Here is a 21,594-nt window from a genome sequence, read left to right as displayed (position 1 = left end):
AGATCCTTTGTCAGATTGGTATATTTTGCTACTTTTCAAAGCGGTGTACAGAAGGTTCAAATTTGACAAATTTAGGCATCTTAACACGTTGCAAGCCGCGGCAGAACCCTCTGAACAGAGGTAGCGCCGAAGAAATAAGCCATTTATTTACAAACATGTTTTAAAAAAACAAAGCCCACATGATAACAACACGTACTGGAGTGCTCGACACAGCGTACATATTCATCCTGCAGAGGTCGGCGATCTTACTTTGGCGAGGCGGAGGGGAGATCAATTCCATTCGTTTACGTGCGGCGAAGCAGGGAAAGGAGCGATAGAGAAGCGGCGCCCGAACGTGATTGAAACCGCGATCCACGAACAGAGACAAAGACCAGCCATCTTGTTTGAGCTTCTTGCTGAGTTTCAACACTGGGGAGAGGATGAGGCTCCTCCTGGCCAGCCATCCATCCAGAATGTGAGTCAACGGCGTGGCCTGCTGGATATTAGGAGTATCACACCCAGCACCAGAAAATGACTGTCAGAGCATATTAACCCTTTCAGATCGCTCCAAAAAGACACAGAGAAGAATTTCCGATGTTTTTTTTTTTTTTATTATAATTTATATCAAAAGTCCGGGAATAGACGGCGTGGCTGATGGGACCCAGTAGGAAGTCCGAGGGAGTACGGCCAGGCTTAGAAGGTGTTAAATTGTTGAACAGATTTCAGCTTAGACCGGGCTTCCAGTCAGCTATCAGAGCAACATATCCCTTTTCGACCACTGATTAAAGGACAACTTTGTTTTTTTACAACAAGGGTTCATATTTTAGATAGTCATTAGAGAAAATAAAAGATGATTGTTAAAATGTTTTCATTTACCTCTTTCTATCACTTTAGTGACTCTAACTATTTTGATTTGCATGCATGCCCCCAGGTTGGGGGCATGGGGACCCACTGAAATCAAAATACCAAAATCGCCAAAACAATAGAAAGCAGAACATGAAAACATTTTAACACACTTTTCTTTTCTCTAATTACAATCTAAAATATGAACCCTTGTTGTAAAAAAAAACAAAGTTGTCCTTTAATAAATGAATCTTTGGAAGTTGTAATGTACACGATGAAGATGAATGATTAATTGCAGAAAATTCACACTACCCTGATCAAATAAAATGGTTAGTCAGTAATTATGACAGCTATTTTAAGTCTGGGAATTTCATACATTTATTGTTTTACCAAATGTGTGTTGCTGTGCAACATTAGCCAGTGTTCTGTCAGCGGTGTGGGATTATTGGCTAGTTGTCTCATTGTGTTAACATTTGTTAGCATCACAGTTAGAACAGCTCCTAGCAAGTGGTGTTGACACAAGAACGCTATTAATCCAAGTTGACATAATGATGACTAATATCATGAAGAGCCAATTTAAAATGCAACCGTGTTTTGTTTTTCTTTCTAACTGTTAGGGCCTGGTGATGAAAGCTGTTGCAAGCAGTGGTGGAAAAAGTAGTCACATTTTTTACTCAAGTAAAAGTGTCAATACTGCAATATAGAAATACTCTGTTATAAATCCGGAATTCACAATTTACAAAGGTACAAAGGTATTGGCATCAAAATGTAAAAGTACTCATTGGGCAATATCCAATTTCAAGTTCTATCTTTTGAAAATAGATGATCTACAAGCTCACAATGTGTCGCATCGCTTGTAGATTGGCTATTTTCAAAATGTATAGGGCTGAAGTGGTTAATGTGTGTTGTGTGATAATCAAAAACTACAAAGTAACTAGTGACTGAAGTTTTCTAATAAATGTAGTGGAGTAAAAGTACAATATTTGGATCCGAGATGCAGTGGAGTAGAAGTAAAAGAAATACTCAATTGTTACTTAAGTACAGTACTTTAGTAAATGTACTTAGTTGCTTTATGCCACTGGTTGCAAGGTTTCTACGTGGCCAGGTTGTTTTTAGCCTTCACCTGCTGCTGTCCCAGTTCTAAACTAGAAGCAGTGCTCTTGCGAGCACAGGTCTCCACCAGGCCGCGCGTCCTGGTGGTGCTACTGTATAATAGGCCAATGTAAAATTGGTGGCATATGTTCTTCACCATAGATATTTCATGGCAATCGGACGCTGCATGCATGATTTGAAGCATTGTGTTCCAAAAATGTGTTTTGCTAAAGTCTACCTGCTGGTGGCGCTATAACAGGCCAATGTGAAAAAGGTAGCATTTGTTCCTTGACCTAGTGGGAATATGTGTGGCAAATTCCACGGTAATCGCAAGCTGCGTTGATGATTTGAGGCATTTTGTTCAAAAACAGAGCAATCCTGCAAACTTTGGAAGCTAATATTAGCCAATCAGAATGGAATATGAAATATCAGATGGATCGGACTTGATCACATGACTATAGAGATACTGTGTACCGATTTGCGTGATTTTTGGATAAAATCTCAAGGAGTAATATCCAAAAATGTGTTTTACATAAGTCGGCCCAAAGGTGGCGCTATAAACGGCTGATGTGAAAAATGCAGGGCAAAGGTTTATCCTTAGCCTCTAGGGAGTGCGCTTACAAAGTTTGAAACTGATCGGTGGAGTTATAGGTAAAACCACAAATCGGCCTGTTATAGCGCCACCATGAGGCTGATTTAAAAAGAATTAAGTGGCATTTCTTCCTCGGCCTAGTGGGAACGTGTGTGCGCGATTTCATGATAATTGCACTTTGCGTTTGGGCTTTGAGGCATTTTGTTCAAAACAGCTCAATCCTACAAACTTTGGAAGCCAATCTTAGCCAATCAGGATGGAATATGCAAAATCGGACAGATCTGTGTCGATCACATGACTGTCGAGATACTGCCTACCGATTTGTAGGATTTTTGGACAAAATCTGTAAGAGTAGTGCACAGAAATGTGTTTTGCAAACATCGGCCACTAGGTGGCGCTAGAAAAGGCCCATTTGAAAAATTTAGGGCAGAGGTTCTAGATTGTCATCCAGGGAATGTGTGTGCTCACTTTGGCAGCGACCGGGCGAACGGCGACTGAGATTAGGTGCACACAAACTGCGAGGACACACGCACGCACGCACGCACGCACGCACGCACGGACGGACGGACACACGGACGGACGAAGGGGAAAACATACTCTCCCCCATGCCTTCGGCTGGTGGAGACAATTAGTGTACAATGAAAACCTTCACAATGAATGACCTAAAAAAAACCTACATTTCCAAACCTCTGCATCAGTCTACTATTCACGATGTACATAGATAGTGTACATAGTGCATAATGTACTAAATAAAGTTCCAAGTTGTGAGTGTATATTGCCGACATCTGCGCAAATTGGCAAGTATACCCGTATTGTGGACTGGGCATGCCAGATATCGGTGCATATCTCTGTTGTTGTTCATATTCCATTGTTGGCAAATTGCCATTGTTAGGATACGGTTTATTTAGTGTGTGGCATCAGACCAGAGCAAGACCAGTAAGAGAGAGAGGGAGAGCTTGATCAGCAAGACAGAGATAAGGTGCGAAGGGGGAGAGTGAGATGGGGGGGGGAGAGAAGTAGAGAGAGGGAGAAAGAGCCTATTTAGCAAACACAGTAACCCGGCCAATGTTAGGTACCGAAATGAAACGAATCCAGAACAACCAGGGGCCATAAAAGATAGGCCAGGTTTAAAGTGGTTAACATGATGTACATAGTATACAACAGCACAATAATAATCCCATCCTGTTCAAATCCGTTACATTTACATACATTTCATTTTTTTACATTATTGTGGGCTTGCCTGAAAGGCGAGAACACTATGTTATCTTCATTATTTATATATATAGTGAGTTCCGTCGCACAGTGAGTTCCTTCACAGACAGTATAAAGGCAGGGCCCTTAGCCAATGAGGTGCAATTGAGGTGTGGAAACCGTGGGACTGTTTCGTAGGAACAGTACTTCTAGTTTATATAGTGAGTTCCGTCGCAGACAGTACAAAGGCAGGGCCTTAGCCAATGAGGTGCAATTGAGGTGTGGAAAATCTGGGAGTGGTGTTAGCTGGAGTATTGGTTGACAGTTAGCACGCTGCAGAATATAGTCACGAGCGAGCCCACACTGTTTCGTAGGAACAGTATTTCTAGTTTCACTTTGTTATACCTTGTTATACACCCGTGTTGCTACAGCACCCTCTTTCACACAGGCACAGAGCTCTGTGGAGGGGCTCAGTAATGGATGAGCTCTCAGTATATTTCAAATAAGCTTTTACGATCCTGAACAGGGTTAACCTGAACTGAACGCATTCGTCAGCATACACAGTGAGAGCGATGGAGAGATGGAATCAAATGGTCTTTAGAATCCTATTTGATCTCCCATCAGCCCCGAGCTTCAAATGTTTGCCCACGACTTCAGAGCCAAAGAGAAGGGGAAGCAGGTGTTAGTAGTGTACATTTGGGGAGGCTGGTGCTTTGAGCAGTGTTTTTTCTGTGTCGGAATATAGCTAGCTCCATAGAGATAATGAAGATCTAACTCTGTGTTAAACCAGGCCTGAGTGTGACATTTACACTTCTGTTTCAAGTGTTGGATTTGCGGTATTCATGAGCCTGAGATGGAGGGAGGCAGAGCAGCACAAAGTTCTTCCTCCTTTCCGTTTGGTGACGTTTTATCTTTTTTTTCTAGAGTCCAAAGCAACAATTCTGCTAAAAGCAGTGAGCCTCTTTCAACCCGACATCGTTAAATTGTCAAACGAAAATCCAAAGATCCCCAAAAAATGTAATCTGCAAGCTGATTTCATCTTGTAGGTCTGCTTATTTAGCTGCACAATGAAGCATAAAATACTAGTTAAATGTGAATCACCCCAGAGTATTACAGGAATGGCATAATGTCATAGGTGTGTCATGACGGACACATAGGACAAGGACACATGCTCTAAGATCAAGGACACATATGGCCCCTTTTCCACTGACATGGCCCAACACCCACTACTCCACACTGCCCACTTGTGCCAGGTTTTCCACTACAAGGAACTGGGTAGAGTGGTGTGAAAGTGGTACTAAACGTGGCACTAAAAAGTATCCAATCCAGAGTAGGTCGGACTAGGCCAAACGGGGGCAAACACTTCATAATGACTGATCACTCACTGACTTTTCATTTAGACCACCAGGATATAGTTGTTTACTATGAGAAACGTCGCAGCATGTCTGTCTGTCTGTCTGTCCGTCCGTCCGTCCGTGTAGACGTGTACCCATTTTTACAGTTTATGGGTTTGCCGCTCTGACATCATGCTCTGATGTCACTGTGATGCCAGGGGAACCACTCTACCAGAATGGGTTTGCTGCGCTGACATCATGCTCTGGCTTCACTGTGATGTCACACTAACAGAATCCCTTTTATGCCCATATATGGAGTTCCCTGATGTCATCAATATTAATGATGCCCTGTTAAAGAGATCCCTGTGATGCCATGGAGAACAATCCCTTTTATGCCCATATATGGAGATATGGAGATCCCTGTGATGCCAGGGGAACAAATCCCTTTTATGCCCATATATGGAGATCCCTGATGTCCACATCCCTGTTATCCACATCCCTGATGTCCAGATCACTTGTCGCCCTGAGGCGTCTTACTAGTAATACATGATAATAGATTATATTGTGTTAGAATCACTGTTATGATGGTAATAATAGTAATATATTAATACTTTATAGTGTATTATAATCACAGTTATAATCCATTATAGTGCATTATAATTAGGATAGTTGTAATACAAATGTATATTGTATTATGATCACAGTTAAAAAGCTCAATTTGTTTCTTACCGATAGGGGTACTTTTGTGTAATGGAAAATGTAGATATTTGTATGTGGTGTGGTGTTGTGTGGTGCGGTGTAGTGTTGTGTAGTGTGGTGCTAAAGCTGCAGTCGAAAAGGGGCTATAGGAGACATGCTGTAACATGAAGGAAACATAGGAGACATGCTGTAACATGAAGGAAACATAGGAGACACGCTGTAACATGAAGGAAACATAGGAGACATGCTGTAACATGAAGGAAACATAGGAGACATGCTGTAACATCAAGGAAACATAGGAGACATACTCTAACATCAAGGACAAGGACACAGCTAAAAACAAAACAGGCCCTGCAGAGTCCCAACCCCATGTCCTAACACAGGCCGACACGTGCGTGTGCGTGTGTGTGTGTGTGTGTGTGTGTGTGTGTGTGTGTGTGTGTGTGTGCGCGTGTGTGCGTGTGTGTGTGTGTGTGTGTGTGCGCAGACAAGTGTGGCATCAAGCATGCATTTACTGTACAACACACACATACTGCATCTATGCACATACTGCTCGTACATAGACACAGCATGCAGTGTTCTGCACATGCTTAGGTACAATCATACACGCACATGTGTGGTTAGAGAAGACACACACACACACACACACACACACACACACACACACACACACACACACACACACACACACACACACGCACACACGCACGCATGTATTTCTCCGTTTATGTGACAGATTTTGTGTGACAGCAGTGTCCTCTGTTCTGGTCCTCTGTACCCTGTCTTCATTATCGCCGCTGTTGGGTGGAAACCTTGTATGTCCAAAACCCAGGGGTGTCGCTCCAAATTCGGGACCCTGGGTACAAGGATTCACTGCACAACGCATAATTACGCATTATAGCAGATATACAAGCTCCCAGTGTGGCACCAAGTGCCGCGCTGTGAGCTTGTAGATCTGCTATTTTTGAAAAATCCTGAAAATGTCTTTGAATATTTCAAATCCTTCTCAGGTTTTTTTGAAAAACACCAGTCCCACTTTTCCCCCCCTTGTGACGCCCCTGCCTCTGTACCCTGTCTTCATTATCGCCGCTGTCGTGTGGAAACCTTGTATGTCCAAAACCCTTCATTATTTGAAAAAACATATATGTTTTCACCGCTTTCGTGCGACACTCTTGTACGGCGAAGTATGTTTGTTTGTCGAAAACGACAAACAAACATAAAAAGTTGAAATATGGAGATACAAGGTTTGTGACCAACAGCAACATTATGTTGAGAAAGAAGATAGCAGGGGCGCTGCTGGTATCCCTCAAACCACCGCTGCTCATGAAAGGGAATACAGTGAGCAAAAGAGGACAGAATGTGCCACAGAGGCACAAAGATCCAGGTCCAGGCACTCGGGTGGATTCAGAAATAAAAGGCCTTTATTTGGGCAAAGGGCTACAACATTAAAAAACACCAGTAACACCCTGAAAAAGGCGTTTGCCGAAACGCGTTGGTGTTTTTTAATGTTCTTGCCCGTTGCCCAAATGAATGCCTTTTATTTCTGAATCCACCTGTGAGAACCTGTTTTTTTTTTGTGCCTTTGTGGCACATTCTGTCCTCTTTTGCTCATTGAGCAACATTATGTTGTCTGACTGTGTGCACAGTAAAATACTCAGTATTCACATAGCTCTGTGTGTACAGAGTTAATGCTGATGATTTAGCTGTGTGTGACTGTTGAATGATTGAATTTGAGCTTAACCCTTTTTGTGCCTATCCCGGACAAGTTCGGCTATTTTTCAATCCAATACAATGTTTTTTTTACCCTGAGCTGCTTGTAGAGATGTGGGTGGTCCTGGCTCGTCCTACGCTTTCCAACGAGTGATTCTAGATGGTCCGACGATTTATTCCATTGAAAATGGTTTAAAATAAAGTTTAGAGCCCCCCAAAGAAAACTCAATCTATACTGTCGGCGGCGCGACGTATTCCGGGGTGCCTATCCCGCTCTAGTCCGGGATATTTAATAAAATGAATTAATTAATCGGAGGCCTCAACGAAGCCCCGGTCTAATTTTCCATCCATGCCCGGGGCCGCGATTCTGTTTACATCGGCCCGTAATCGGGCAACGCCGCTGCACCGCGCCGCCCACTCCTATACAAACTCACATCTTTAGAGACCTTTTTCTCTGAACTGTGTTCCCAATGCAGCAACAAAGTTTTTTTGCGACTAAAATAGCTTCAGATCGGGCTTCTAAAAAATAAAGAAGCTAATAGCTAACTGTTAGCTAACTTCCTCCGGTCTTCATCCATAACAGTGGTTGCAGTGAAATCCCAAGCCACTACTGCCTGTGTCGACGGAAGTTAGAGCGAAGGCCTATACAGAAATGTCTGGCACTCTAGCGGCACCTTGTGGCCCCCGGAATTAAATCAGTTAACACTATCATTGAGATTATAATTATTGTGACCGTCAGGTCGCAAGTTACTATGAAAAGCTCTGTCCTGCCAACTGTCCATCATGTCACGTCACACTTTTGCCCCTACTCTTATCTCTGCCACAGTTGGCCCTATCTATGCCAAACTTTGCACACACACTCCTTGGATGGCAAATCACAACCTCCCCCCCCCCCCTGATTTCTCACATGGCCCTCTTCTTGAGCCACCATCAGGCCAATATTTGCCACATTTTTGGACACTGCTCCTACAGATTTGCCCTAAAATCAAGCAAAGCGATACACAGTATCTCTAAAGTCATGTCATCAACATGGATCTGCATCTGTCCCCATTTCCCATATTCCCTCCTGATTGGCTATGATTGCCTTCTAAAGTTTGTGTATGTGACGTGGCGGTCGCTTATCTCCCGATTAGGGAGTCTTACTGGTTCTCGATGCAAATTACTATTCTATACTCTATACTATTCTATTGCACAGTTACGCGTGCGTGCGTCCGTGCGTGCGTGCGTGTGTGTGTGGGTGCGTGCGTGTATGTGTGGGTGATTCATTATAAGGTGTGGTGTGGCCCAAGGTGCATATTTAATCTATTTACTCTGGCTCAGTAATTAGTGCAATTAAATGTAAATGATGAACAAGACCACTGGAACCTGTGGAATGAATAGTAAAAAACACATTTGTGTGTGTGTGTGTGTGTGTGTGTGTGTGTGTGTGTGTGTGTGTGTGTGTGTGTGTGTGTGTGTGTGTGTGTGTGTGTGTGTGTGTGTGTGTGTGTGTGTGTGTGTGTGTGTGTGTGTGTGTGTGTGTGTGTGTGTGTGTGTGTGTGTGTGTGTGTGTGTGTGCGTGCGTATGTGTGTGCGCGTGCGGCTGTATACTGCAGAGTATATGAGCGCGTAATGAATCAACACGGAGGGCATTACTATCAACAGTGTACAACGTTAATCAACTCTGGTACATGACAACAAGCGGTGTAAATTAATCCACTCATGTCATGTCGTTATCCAAGTAATGTGTTTACCATTGATGTTCCAGTTGATTGACAATTATTGGAAATTACTGTCACAGTTATTAATGTCACTCATTTCATTCATAATCATACTTTTATGCGGGAAAATTATAACATTGCGTTGTGCTGAACTGACTGCAGTTGGACCTCTTCTCTCCTTCATCACTCCCTTCTCTCTGTTATGCCTCTCTAGAAACTGTGTGTGTGTGTGTGTGTGTGTGTGTGTGTGTGCGTGTGCGTGTGCGCGCGTGCGTGCGTGTGCGTGTGTCTCAAAGATAGTAGACTATGTGTAATGTCCCCACAAAGTAGTGCGTGCGTGCATGCGTGCGTGCGTGTGCGTGTGCGCGCGTGCGTAAGAGTGCAGCGAAAGTGACAGATCGGTGTCTGTGTGACAGAAACGCTGTGTCCAGTGTGGTGGAAAAAGTACTAAATTGTTTTACTTAAGTAAAAGTATCAGTAATGCAATATAGAAATACTCCGTTACAAGTAGAAGTACAGGATTCAAAATGTACTTGAGTAAAAGTATAAAAGTATTGGCATCAATACAAAGTACAAAAAGTTTGAACATAGCAGATCTACAAGCTCACAAGTTGTGAGTTATGTACTTAGTTACTTTACACCATGGCTTGTGTCTCACTGTGTGTCTGCGCGTGTGTGCGTGAGAGAGAAAGAGAGTGCGAAAGTGCCAGATACCCCCAATAAAACTATGTTAAAATAAAATGAAAGTGACAGATCTTCACCTCCTCAACCCTCCTCCTCCTATAGAACCAATCTCCTCTCCACTTGTGTAGAACTTGACTCGACCCTTCCCCATAGCCTGACAGTCCTTCTCCTCTCCTATAGGGAGCTATTTGTAGAGGAATCATGGTGAGGCTCTCTGCTCTCCTCTCCTCTCCTCTCCATCACAGCTCAGCTCAGGCAGTAAAGGGTTCACCACCCAGCCAGGGGTGCCACACCAAATTCTGGGCCCTGGGTACAAGGATTCCCCCCGCGAATGTTCTTCATAGGGGGAGGAGGGGGTTTAACCCATTTAGACTGGGAACGCATTGTTACGCATTAGTTGGTGCTTTAACTATTGAACTTTTGAAGAATAGCAGATTTACAAGCTCACAGTGCAGCACCAAGTGCCGCGCTGTGAGCTTGTATGCTGCTATTTTTTTACTTTATGCAAGTCTTATATATTTCAAATCCTTCTAAGGTTTTTTGAAAAACCTATGTTTCTATGTCAGTGCTGCTCAAACCTTTTCATGTGAAGGACCCCCAGAATCATATGTATTTGGCCACAGACCACCATGTCAAAATATTTACTTCCAGGGACCCCACAGAAGCAAAATTTGAGTTACAAAAAAATACATGTATTCAAATATTTGCACAAAGCTTTCACGACTTTTCAAAAATAGCAGATCTACAGCTTGTATATCTGCTATTTTTCAATAGCTATTTTTCAATAATTAAGGCCCCCTCCACCTTGGGCCCTAGTAACTCAGTCCCACTCCCCCCCACCCCCTTGTGACGCCCCTGCTCCTCTCCATCACAGCTCAGCTCAGGCAGTAAAGAGTTCCCCACCCAGCCCTGTTCAGTGGTTGCTGCTGACAGGCTGTGAGGAGAGCTGACCAGTGTGTTGGAGCTAGCGGCTGTCACCCACATTTACACTGCACACTGTTCCCTGTGATGGAGAGGGAGGGAGGGGAGGACATTACGGCGATGCATGGGTCTTAACCTTTTTTGAGTTCTGGCATATTGTCAGTTCGGCCATATTTTGAGCGACCCCAAAGGACCAGCCCAAATCACCTCCCCATAATATACTGTGCATGCATGCAACGTGGCGTGCGTGCATGCGTGCCGTGTGTTGGGTGTATGTAATGTTTGGGAGAGACTACTAGTGGAGAAGAGACGAACTAAAAGACAAGTAGTTTTATGTTGCAGTCAGGTGTTGCACTCTGAAAATAGCAGATCTACATACACGTTTGTAGATCGTCTATTTTCAGCGTGAAACCAAGATGTAAAATCTGCCATTTACGACGCCATCAAGGCTTGCCAACTGTAGATTTAGTTGACAAAAATGTTGTGATATTTAGTCGACTAAAACTCGACACTAACACTAAAACATTTCAGATGACTAAAATATAATAATAATAATAATAATAATAAAGCTTTATTTGTATAGCACCTTTCATGACATGAAATGCAGCTCAAAGTGCTTTACAGAGCAGAAAATGAAGCACAGTTACTTAACAGAAAAAATAAAATACACATGAATACAATAAAGCAGAACAATAAAAACATAAAACATTGAAGAACAATTTCAGAACAGTGTGGACGTCAATAGCATCAAAGAGATAAAAAAAATAATTCAGCTAAAAGCAAGAGTAAAGAAATAGGTCTTGAGCTGTGCTTTAAAGCTATCCACAGAGGCTGCCTGTCTTAGGTGTAGTGGGAGTTCCGTAGAAGCAGAAAGCTGCTTCACCATATTTTTTATATTTCATTTTAGGCACATCGAGTAGGTCAGCACTAGAAGACCTGAGTGGGCGGTTTGGAACGTATCTATGCAGGCAGTCATAGAGGTACGAAGGTGCCAGACCATTTAGAGCTTTATAAACAAGTAAAATAATTTTAAAATCAATCCTAAAAACAACCGGGAGCCAGTGTAGCGACGCTAAGACTGGAGTAATATGTTCTCTCATCTTAGCTAAAAAAAAATATGGCTGAAAGTAACTAAATGAAAATTTATTCAAAAGACTGTGACTAGAACTACATTTAAATTTGCTGTCAAAATCAACACTGATTCTGTGAGTCGTAATGACAACCATTCACGGTTTTAATGCCCACCGCCAGCATGAGCTACAGCACTTTTTGAGTGAGTCTGAGTGAAGCATAGAATATATATATATATATATATATATATATATATATATATATATGGCTTGTGAATGTTACTGTATATGAAATCCTATAAAGAAATACATGTCATACTAATCAGTGTAGTTCTAGTAGGCACTCAAGGATGAACTGCTATTTTCTACCACTTTTTCGAGTCACGTGTTCAAATACTGGATTCTGATTGGCTAAATTCCGGAGGTTATGAGAGGACAACTGCCGCAAAGTTGTGTGTCCGAGATCAATGCGCCTCAGTGTACATCCGGGGACTTCAGGACTTCCCCCAACCAACAAATGAAGGTCGCAGCGGTCCTATGTTTACTAACGTGCGTACTATCGTCGCCGATTTATTTGGATCCAATGCAATCCGCCAACTTTAAAGCCCCTTTTCTCTGAACCTATGCCTTTCTGGAAGCGAACAGCCTCTATTTACGGCCGGAACGGTGCTTTTAACTGACGTTAGCTTAGCTGTAAGCTAGACGCATGGATTACTATGGAGTTGGCGCCATCTGTTGGTGAGTAGAAGATGTTGTTTGTGGAACTATCTGCTGTCTCGCGGAAGTTTTATAGGCAATAATGATTGTAACTTAAGATCCTTGCAAGTTACAACTATGTGTTTTCTTTCATGTATACGGGAAAAAGTGGTAGAAAAGCTATTTACCACTCGGGGTCGGAGTGCGGACATTATGAGAGCATAATGTCCTCTCACTCGGGGTAAATTGCTTACATATTCCCACTCAACAGACATTTCCTGGGAATTCTATTCCCAATTATTATTATAAAAGCCAGGGATCCCCCATAAGAGAAGATTTTCCCGGCTCTAGCAGTGATTCCCAACCATTTTAATTTCAAGGACCTCCAGTTTGACGTATTATTAGGCTACGGACCCCCATTTAATGGCATTTCTATCTCTGAGACCCCAATTTATATATTGTAACTAGAGATGCAACGTTCGCGAACGAATCGAATCTTTTGAACGGCTCTTTGAAGTGAACGATGGGATCCGGTTCGCGGAGTAGGGAGCCGTTCATTTGGCTGAATTGGCTCGCGACGCGGTGCGGCGCCGCCGGTCGCCGGAATGTGCAGCTATATGTGCAGTAGCTTACCGTATACTCTAGCCGCGGGTTGAGGCAGACCTGGCTCTGAATCTATGGAGAACCAATACAAGCTTGGCACTTTCAACCTATACTGTAGTATCATTGCTATTTTCAGAGTAGCCAATTATTTTCGACCGTTTTCTGTCCTAATTTACTGTAATCATTATTATGCCAGTTAATTACTCCCATTCATTACTGTGTGTTGCAAACTGCCACTGCTGTTTTGCTCGACAACGTAAGTGCTTTTAGCCAAGCAATGAATAAAATATGCAAAAGAAGAACAGTGGTTCTTCTCCATTACAGAAGAACAACACTGTCATTCATGTCACTCCAGTGACACTTGTTTATGTAGGGTTTGTTGATTTATTTGTGGACTATAATGCACATAATCCTCCTCACATATGCACATAAGTATGCACATGCACACATACATTCTCAATGTATTTTTTCTTTCTCTAATTTCCATATAATTGATATATTCCAGATGTTCTGTATTATTTCAGAGGGCAGCACTAACAAGCATGTTATTAACAGGCTAACATAATGTTGTTCGCTGCAAATTGAGTTCATTAAGTCACCATTATATGTGTGCGTGTGTGCGTGTGCGTGTGTGTGCATGATCGTTCAAGCTGGCTTGCCCAAATGGTAATTGGAGAATGGCAAACACACGCACACGCACGCACGCACGCACACACACACACACACACACACACACACACACACACACACACACACACACACACACACACACACACACACACACACACACACACACACTTTCTCTCTACAGTATCTTTCCTTTTCCTTCTGCTGTCTCTTGCTCTCTCTCAAAGGACGGGATTTAAAGGGATCATTTTAATTTAGTGGTTTATATAAAATATCCAAACGGGTGATTATTCTCCTAAAATATCTCCATACATCCTTGGTTAAAGTGCTGTTCAGGTGAATAGCAAAACAGCTGTTGACTGTCAATGCTGTATTGATCTCTGCAAAGCTTACTCATTTTCTAATTGAACTTGTAAACAGTTAAATAAGCGTAAATAACCGGGAAAGCATTATGTCATTTTCGATGGCTTGCGTTGGCTTTTCAAAAATAGCAGATATGCAAGCTTGTGCCTCGTTGCGAGCTTCTACGTCTTTGATTTTTGAACATTTTTGAAAAATCTGTGAGAAGTGAGAACTAGGCGTATGTAGAATCGACCTCAGGTCCTAATGGGTTCCGAAGAAGAAATCTGATAGGTTGAAATGGCTCTTGTGTAAATAATGAGCATTACTGCACACAGTCTCATCAAAATTTCAGCTGTGCTGGTTGTGAAAGAGCTGAAGCGCTCCCTCTCCCCACACTATGCTAGGCGGCTAGGCGAGCAGTTTTCAAGTGAAGTCCAGGGACATGAGACATTAAAAATGTATAAATTCCTATCGAATATCTTAATTACAATGAAATTAAGTTGATGTGTTTTTTTGTAAAGGCAACTGTTGTTAGTTATAATTGCAATATTACACTCAAGGGTCTGCCTTATCATGGTTATTTGCACTTCAGCCCTGCCTACGGAACTCGCCTTCAGCTCGTTCCTGCAGCAAGGCATGCAAATAACCGTGATAATGCACACCCTCTCGTGTAATATTGCTTAATTCTCTCGCTGGCCTTCCTTCCATGCAGTTATCCAATCTGTGGGTCAAACACAGGTCAGGGCCCCTCTGAGCCATTCTTTAGCCTCAGAATTAAATGAGAACATTCAGGATTGTTTGCAGGTTTTCTGCCAGGTAACGGTGACATGATGTACTATCACTGTCCCATCACCACTCTGTGAAATCCACATTTCTTTTGTATTTTTTTTTCTCCCCAATTTAGTCATTGCCAATTAATAATTGTTGTCACTGCTGTTGTAACCTAATGGCTCACCTTGCAGTGAGGGGCCCCCACCAGGAGGATATAGCCTCCGTTCTACTCCTCTCACACGACACTCCCTATGTCCCGGTGCCTTCCCAGCCCATAGGAGTATGTGCAGTGACAATATATCAGCCTCCCTTTCCTGGCCACTGTGTTCATATACTATAGACGCTTAACAAAGCCGAATGCACCGCGGTGGATGCGAATCCCCAGACTCCGAGGTGGTGGGGAGCTACTTTACCTCAAACAAAACAAATCCAGAGTGTTAATCAGGCCTGGAATGTCGTCCATTTTTGTGGGCACAAAGGCCAGATGCCAGGGCAAAGGCCATCGAAATAAAACACGATTTTAGTCCATTGAAAGAATTTGTTGAATTTAAGGGTTAGGGATAACCTAGTCTGCAGTCAAATAGATACATGATGGTATTTACAATCTGATCCATTCCATGCTCAGCACCAATCAAAGTCACTGGATTGGTTTAAAGATGGGGACTCGGGGGAGTTAAGACTTCAGAATCTCAACAAAAAACACTGGTGTCTACATGATAAGAAAGAAACACGATGTCTACTGTCTACATATTGACAAGAAAGACACAGAGGAGAAAGTGGTACAGTTAGCTGATGGGGCATTAAGGCCACTGTGGCCTCAAGGCATGCCATTGGTTTGAGGGGCACAAGGCCAAATTGAGGGGCAACGGCGGCCATGGCCTTCATGGCCTCCATGAAATTCCTGCCCTGGTGTTAATTGAACCCTAAAAATATAAACGTTGACCTCGTTAGGGTCCACTTTAACAGTCTCAGAGTTCAGTTAACACTCATGATTTTGCAGTGTTACCAACTAAGCATCTCACTCAGCAAATGATTTCCTGAAATGTGATCGGTGCCTTTCACTGGTCGATTTTAACGTTGGGTTTGTGTTTTTCTGTTTCTTTTCAGATGAGGGGAAGAAGGAGGAAGTGGTAAAGGAGGAAGAGGAGCCTTTGACAGGGAAGGACGAAGAGGACCGACGCATCGCAGAGATGGGACGGCCCATGTTGGGAGACCACGTCAAACTGGAAGTCATCATAGAGGAGTCCTACGAATTCAAGGTAAGACTGAGAACATTATGTGCGTCATTACATGCGTCCCTGTCTCCATAATATTAGTCCTGGGCAGTCAGAAGCAGTAACAGACTTAATCTTGCTCATGTAGGTTAATCGAATAATCAAGGAGCTTTTTTTTTCTTCTTTTTTTTTAATATACAGTATCTTTTATATTTCTTATGAATCATCGAATCGACACTTCTTAAATAATTGATTAGTGTTAGATTATTAGATTAACCCTTGTGTAATACTTCATTGTACAATGTTGGCATACGAAAATTGTGAAAATAGACGCTCTACAAGCTCACAAAGATATTTGTACTATTTAAAAAATAATAATTGATTCATTCGTTCCTTAATAGTAAAGGGGCGGCCCGGATAGCTGGTGTAGCAGCCCGGGCACCTACTGTACAGTAGGCTCATTGCAGTCTAAAAGCATTTCCCGGGTTGGAGTCCAGATCCTGACAACCCTTGATGCGTGTCACTCCCGGTCTCTCTCTTGAAAGAAAAACATATATATCGTCGTTGTCGGGTGGAAACCTCGTATCTCCAAGTTTCAAATTTGTAAGTTCTTTCACAAAGTAAAGCCCTGCTTCATCATACAAGGCCGTCGCACAAAAGTAGTGAAAACAGCCGATCTACAAGCACACAACGCCTCGCGGTGCGAGGCGTTGTGTGCTTGTAGATCTGCTATTTTCACTAGTTTAGTTCATTTTTAAAACGATAAATGCAAAACGAACGGTTTTGGACATACGAGGTTTTCACCAGACAATGACGATATACAGTTTATATTAGGATCAAGAGATCGAGGATCAAAATATTTCAAAATATCGCAATCGGGAGAAAGATATGGGGACAAATATTTCTTTATAAATATATGGCCCAGCCCTACGCCATATACCGTACTTTCCTGCTCCAAAACAGACTCTTAACATCGGTGCAGATGTAATTACTATTGACGTGTGTGCGTGTGTGCACGCACTAATGCACTCACTCACTCCTACACACATACTTGAGACAGACAGACATTCAGACACCTGGGCAGAATGAGAGATGGGGTAATAACTTGCTACTTGACTTGCTCAAGTGGTGTGTGTGTGTGTGTGTGTGTGTGTGTGTGTGTGTGTGTGTGTGTGTGTGTGTGTGTGTGTGTGTGTGTGTGTGTGTGTGTGTGTGTGTGTGTGTGTGTGTGTGTGTGTGTGTGTGTGTGTGTGTGTGTGTGTGTGTGTGTGTGTGTGTGTGTGTGTGTGTGTGTGCGCGTGTGTGAGAGAGAGAGACTATAATTGAGTCCTATAGTTAGCTGAAGCACTGTCCTGGGGGATTGAGGAGTGTAATTCTACTGTATAGCACAGGGGTCTTCAATGTTTTCAGTCCAATTGGACCCCTTTGCTGAGAGGGAGATAAAGTAGGGACCCCCACTACATACAGTATTGTATAACATTGTGTTGCAGATTTTCGTCGACTTGTTTGACAGCACTGTCATCAGTCTATGTTGGATTTGTGTTAATGTGTTTTTCAGACATTTAACCACTTAAATCGTCGATACTTTGACCTTTCACTCTGTACTTGGTCTGAACTTTTTTTTTTACCTCTACACCAAACCTATGTTCTCCCTCAGATGTTAATTTAAAACAATTACCGTATCCTAGCCTTTTGTAGTTGCCAAGTGCAAGCCAACAATGGCTCACACCGCCATCTCCCTTTTTACCTTTTAATTAAATACAGTTTGTTCTGTTTTTGTAAAGCGACTTTGAGTAGGTTACCAAGAAAAGCGCTAATATTGGATGAGTTTTGATTGAATGATTATTCAATCGATTTTCAGATCAATCAAGTTTACAGTACAGGTCCTCCATTTTCAGAAATTGTGGAAATAACTCTTAAGGTTGTAACTTGTACTTTTGCAATTGTAAGTCTGTATATTTCAATAATCTGTGTAATCTTTGTTTACAAAGCCTAAAGGGCAAACAGAAATCAATGTTCATTGTTCAATGACAAAAACGATTAAATCATTTGACGTAATTATGTTCTAATTGTCAACTAAAATGTCATGATCGTGACAGACCTAGGTGCGACAAAGTTCAACCTTTTTGCTGCCACTGTGTCACTGTAAGCCTTATTTCTACTTTGTTGCACTGGTGCCACGCACCGTCAGTAGCAGATCTGAAAGCACCACACAATCTGCAAGCATGTATAAATTAAGCATCACTGTTTATGGCCAGAGAGAAAAGGGGGGCATTAGAGAAAGAGATACAGAGAGAGTAATATCACATTATTGCCTCGCCGCTCTATGGCCCACCGAGAGGATGCTTCATTTGCAAGTCAGAACAGCCCCTGTTTGTTCCCTGAGGTGGGTGGAGTTACTGTAGCCTAGATAGAGCCTTTAGCTGGAGGTGTAAATGCCTTCGCTCTACAGGTGCACATGATGAATCAGATTTCCATGAAAGATTTCGGTCCTTTTAGGACAGCCGTGTGTGTGTGCGCGCGCGCGTGCATGCATCCGTGCGCGTGTGTGTGTGGAAATTAATTTTAATATTTTAGGGCATTTGAGTTGAAGATCATTTGGCTTCATAATATACAAGAATGTTTTGAGGGCATGGTAATAAGCACTTAAGTTACCTTTTGCACACACACACACACACACACACACACACACACACACACACACACACACACACACACACACACACACACACACACACACACACACACACACACACACACACACACAGGCTGTTTTTCCTCATGGTTTTGAATAAATGCAGGCGAGGAGAGTGGATGAGAGAAGAGAGGGCACAAGAGATGCCAAGATGAGAGGGGGATGGCATTTAGGAGGAGGGGAAGAAGGGCTGATGATGGGAGCTTAGTAACTAGAATGTCACCCGTTTGATCCCCTGTGACAGCCAGTGTCCAACCCCCCCGCTGATGTATCCCTGAGCAAGACACAGAAAGTCCCATCCACCACCCATCGCCCACTGTAAGGGGTGATGGGTCCATTTTGGGTCAATACATTACACTGGATTACTGTGTATATTAGGGGTCTTCAACGTTTTCAGGCCAAGGACCCCTTAGTTGAGAGAGAGATGAAGCAGGGACCCCCATAAATAACCTTTTCATAATTTAATTGTTTGACAGCACAATCATCACTTGTATTTTGGATTCATGTCAATTTGTGTTTTCAGATATTTAACCACTTGAACCATCAATACTTAATAAACTTGACATTTCACTCTGTACTTGATCTGCACTTTTTCCCCCCTACACCAAACACCACCTTTGCAGCTGCGAGGTGTGGTGAGCTTGTAGATCTGCTATTTTTGGCTAAAGTTCTCAGAATATGGACGCTAGGATTCAAGTGGTTAATATAAAAAAGGAGAGGAAAAAGTGTCTATCACACAAAGATTTGGAGGACCCCCTGTAGTAACTCTGAGGACCCCCTGTTGAAGACCCCTGTGTATATGCATGGGAGAAAGAATGAGAAAGAGAGACAAAGAGAAACACAGTGTTCATTCAGCTAAAGCCCATCAGGAGGGGTCGCCCCCAGCAGGCCGTCTGTTTCCATCTGTTTTCTGTTCACTGCCTCTTCCTGGGTAACTCCAGCCACCTGCGTGTCCTCTCTCACCGCATCCACAGACCTCCTCTTTGGTCTTCCTCTTCTCCTTTGGCTTGCAGCTCCCATCTTCAGCGTCCTTCTGCCAATGTCCCTCCTCCGCACCTGTCCAAACCGTTGCAACCTCGCCTCTCTTGCCTCATGCCCAAACCTTCCAACCTGGGCTATCCCTTTATGTATCCCTTCATGATCTTGTCCCTCCTTGTCACTCCTAATAAGATTCGTAGCATCTTCAAATCTTGGAAGATTCTATGTTTTTTTTGTCCGTGCCACGGTTTCGAAGCCTTAGGCTACAGGTTAACTGGTCTCACTACTGTCCTACTGTATAAACATTATACTCCATCTTATATACCACTAATTAATCGAAAGAAGGGGAAAAAAACAGGGTTGGGGTCTGGAGTACAGGTGCACTCGACCACCATCACAGAGAAGGGATCGTGTTCCTGTTGCCGTTGGCCTGTCCTTTCTGACTGTTACTACATCGGAAGAGATACGATGTAAAATACTCAGTGTTCATTTATCGATTTTTAACTCTGAGAGTCTACTATTGTCTCCAAATGGACCGCCATTTGTAGACTCTCAGAGTTAAATTAACTTTAGGAGTTGCAGTGTAGACTACCCCTTCCAAAAACAACATTGAAACCAGTACCAATGGGGGATTGGCAATGACACGTACCCTCTTCACAGCAGACATTTTGAAGAGTAAACACAGCTGAAGGTAATCACCTGAATTATTGTTTCACTGAGGTGTTTCTGTGTGACGGCACGAGATGAAATGTGCAAGAGCACTCCATGCCGGCATGCAGGAACGGAGAAATGGAGAGAACACTGTGGAAATGGGAGAGAGACACACACACATGCATGTGCTTGGGTTGCTAATGCCTTCAACCCTAGATTACACCCTATGCCTCTGTCTGTTTCTTCATCTCAGTCTCTCTCTCTCTCGCTCTCTCTCTCTCTCTTTATCTCCCTCTCGTTCCGTCCCTTTTCCCTCTCTCTCTCTTTCTTCATGGTGTGTGTCAGAGTAACTTAGATTCAGTGTGTTCCCTTTGCTTACAGCTAGAGAGAGACAGAGAGAGACCAAATGACATGCAGGGGAACCATAACGGGAGGCAACGGCACCACTGCCTCCCGTTATGATGCAAGGCGTTGTGGGATGCAACGGCCCTTTGTTCCCCTCAGTTCGGTCTTCGCACACACATGCACACACTCAAATACACACATGCACAAGACACACACACACACTAGTGTGTGAGAACACAGAAGCATGCACATACAGACGGACACAATGACACAATGACAGTCTTTTTTTGACACTTTATGTATATATATATTATTTGTTCCCTTTCTTTGATGTACCTTGCTCTTTACTGTACTCTGTTCTTGTTTTTCTTTTATCTTTTTCCATACTTCTCTGTAACTTTTTTAAATAACCTTATACTGCTGTGCTGCCTCTGGACAACTGATTTTCCCCCTTGGGATAATAAGGTTATCTATCTAATGACTCCTGTACACAGTAAATTAATTCCATACTGCAGCATGTGCAGTTAGTTTGTATAAATTGAACTCATGCTAGGTAGGTGTGCCCCGGTAGCTCAGTCGGTAGAGCTCTCGCCTTTAGACCTCAAGGTCATGGGTTCGATTCCAGGCACCGCCAACTCGGCGTATGAGTAGCACGGCTTGGGTCCGCCAAGTCATGCGGCAAGTACAGTACTGGGAGCTGATGGTAGGTGTGCGTGGCGCTCCACCTCAGCAATACATCTCCCAGGGTAAACCCCTGGGAGATGTATACCGACAATAAGCTGATACCGACAATAAGCCACTCCTGACCTACTTAGGTAACAGCGGAATGAACACTAGTTAGAAAATAGGACGGCTGA

At 43.1% G+C, this 21,594-nt stretch overlaps 1 protein-coding gene across 1 annotated transcript in view; it reads left to right on the top strand.

Annotated features, from left to right (window-relative positions):
- Positions 1-21,594, top strand: part of slc8a1b (solute carrier family 8 member 1b) — a 222,736-nt gene that overhangs the window by 162,858 nt on the left and 38,284 nt on the right. The window contains exon 6 of the mRNA XM_080740980.1: positions 15,962-16,113. Coding sequence (XP_080597106.1) covers positions 15,962-16,113 — 152 coding nt within the window. The remainder of the gene's footprint in view (positions 1-15,961; positions 16,114-21,594) is intronic.

The sequence above is a fragment of the Nannobrachium achirus genome (genome assembly GCF_963921795.1).
Source record: "Nannobrachium achirus genome assembly, chromosome: 13".
Classification (NCBI taxonomy): domain Eukaryota; kingdom Metazoa; phylum Chordata; class Actinopteri; order Myctophiformes; family Myctophidae; genus Nannobrachium; species Nannobrachium achirus.
The sequence above is the reverse complement of the archived record's forward strand: the minus strand, read 5'-3'. Positions and strand labels throughout refer to the sequence as shown.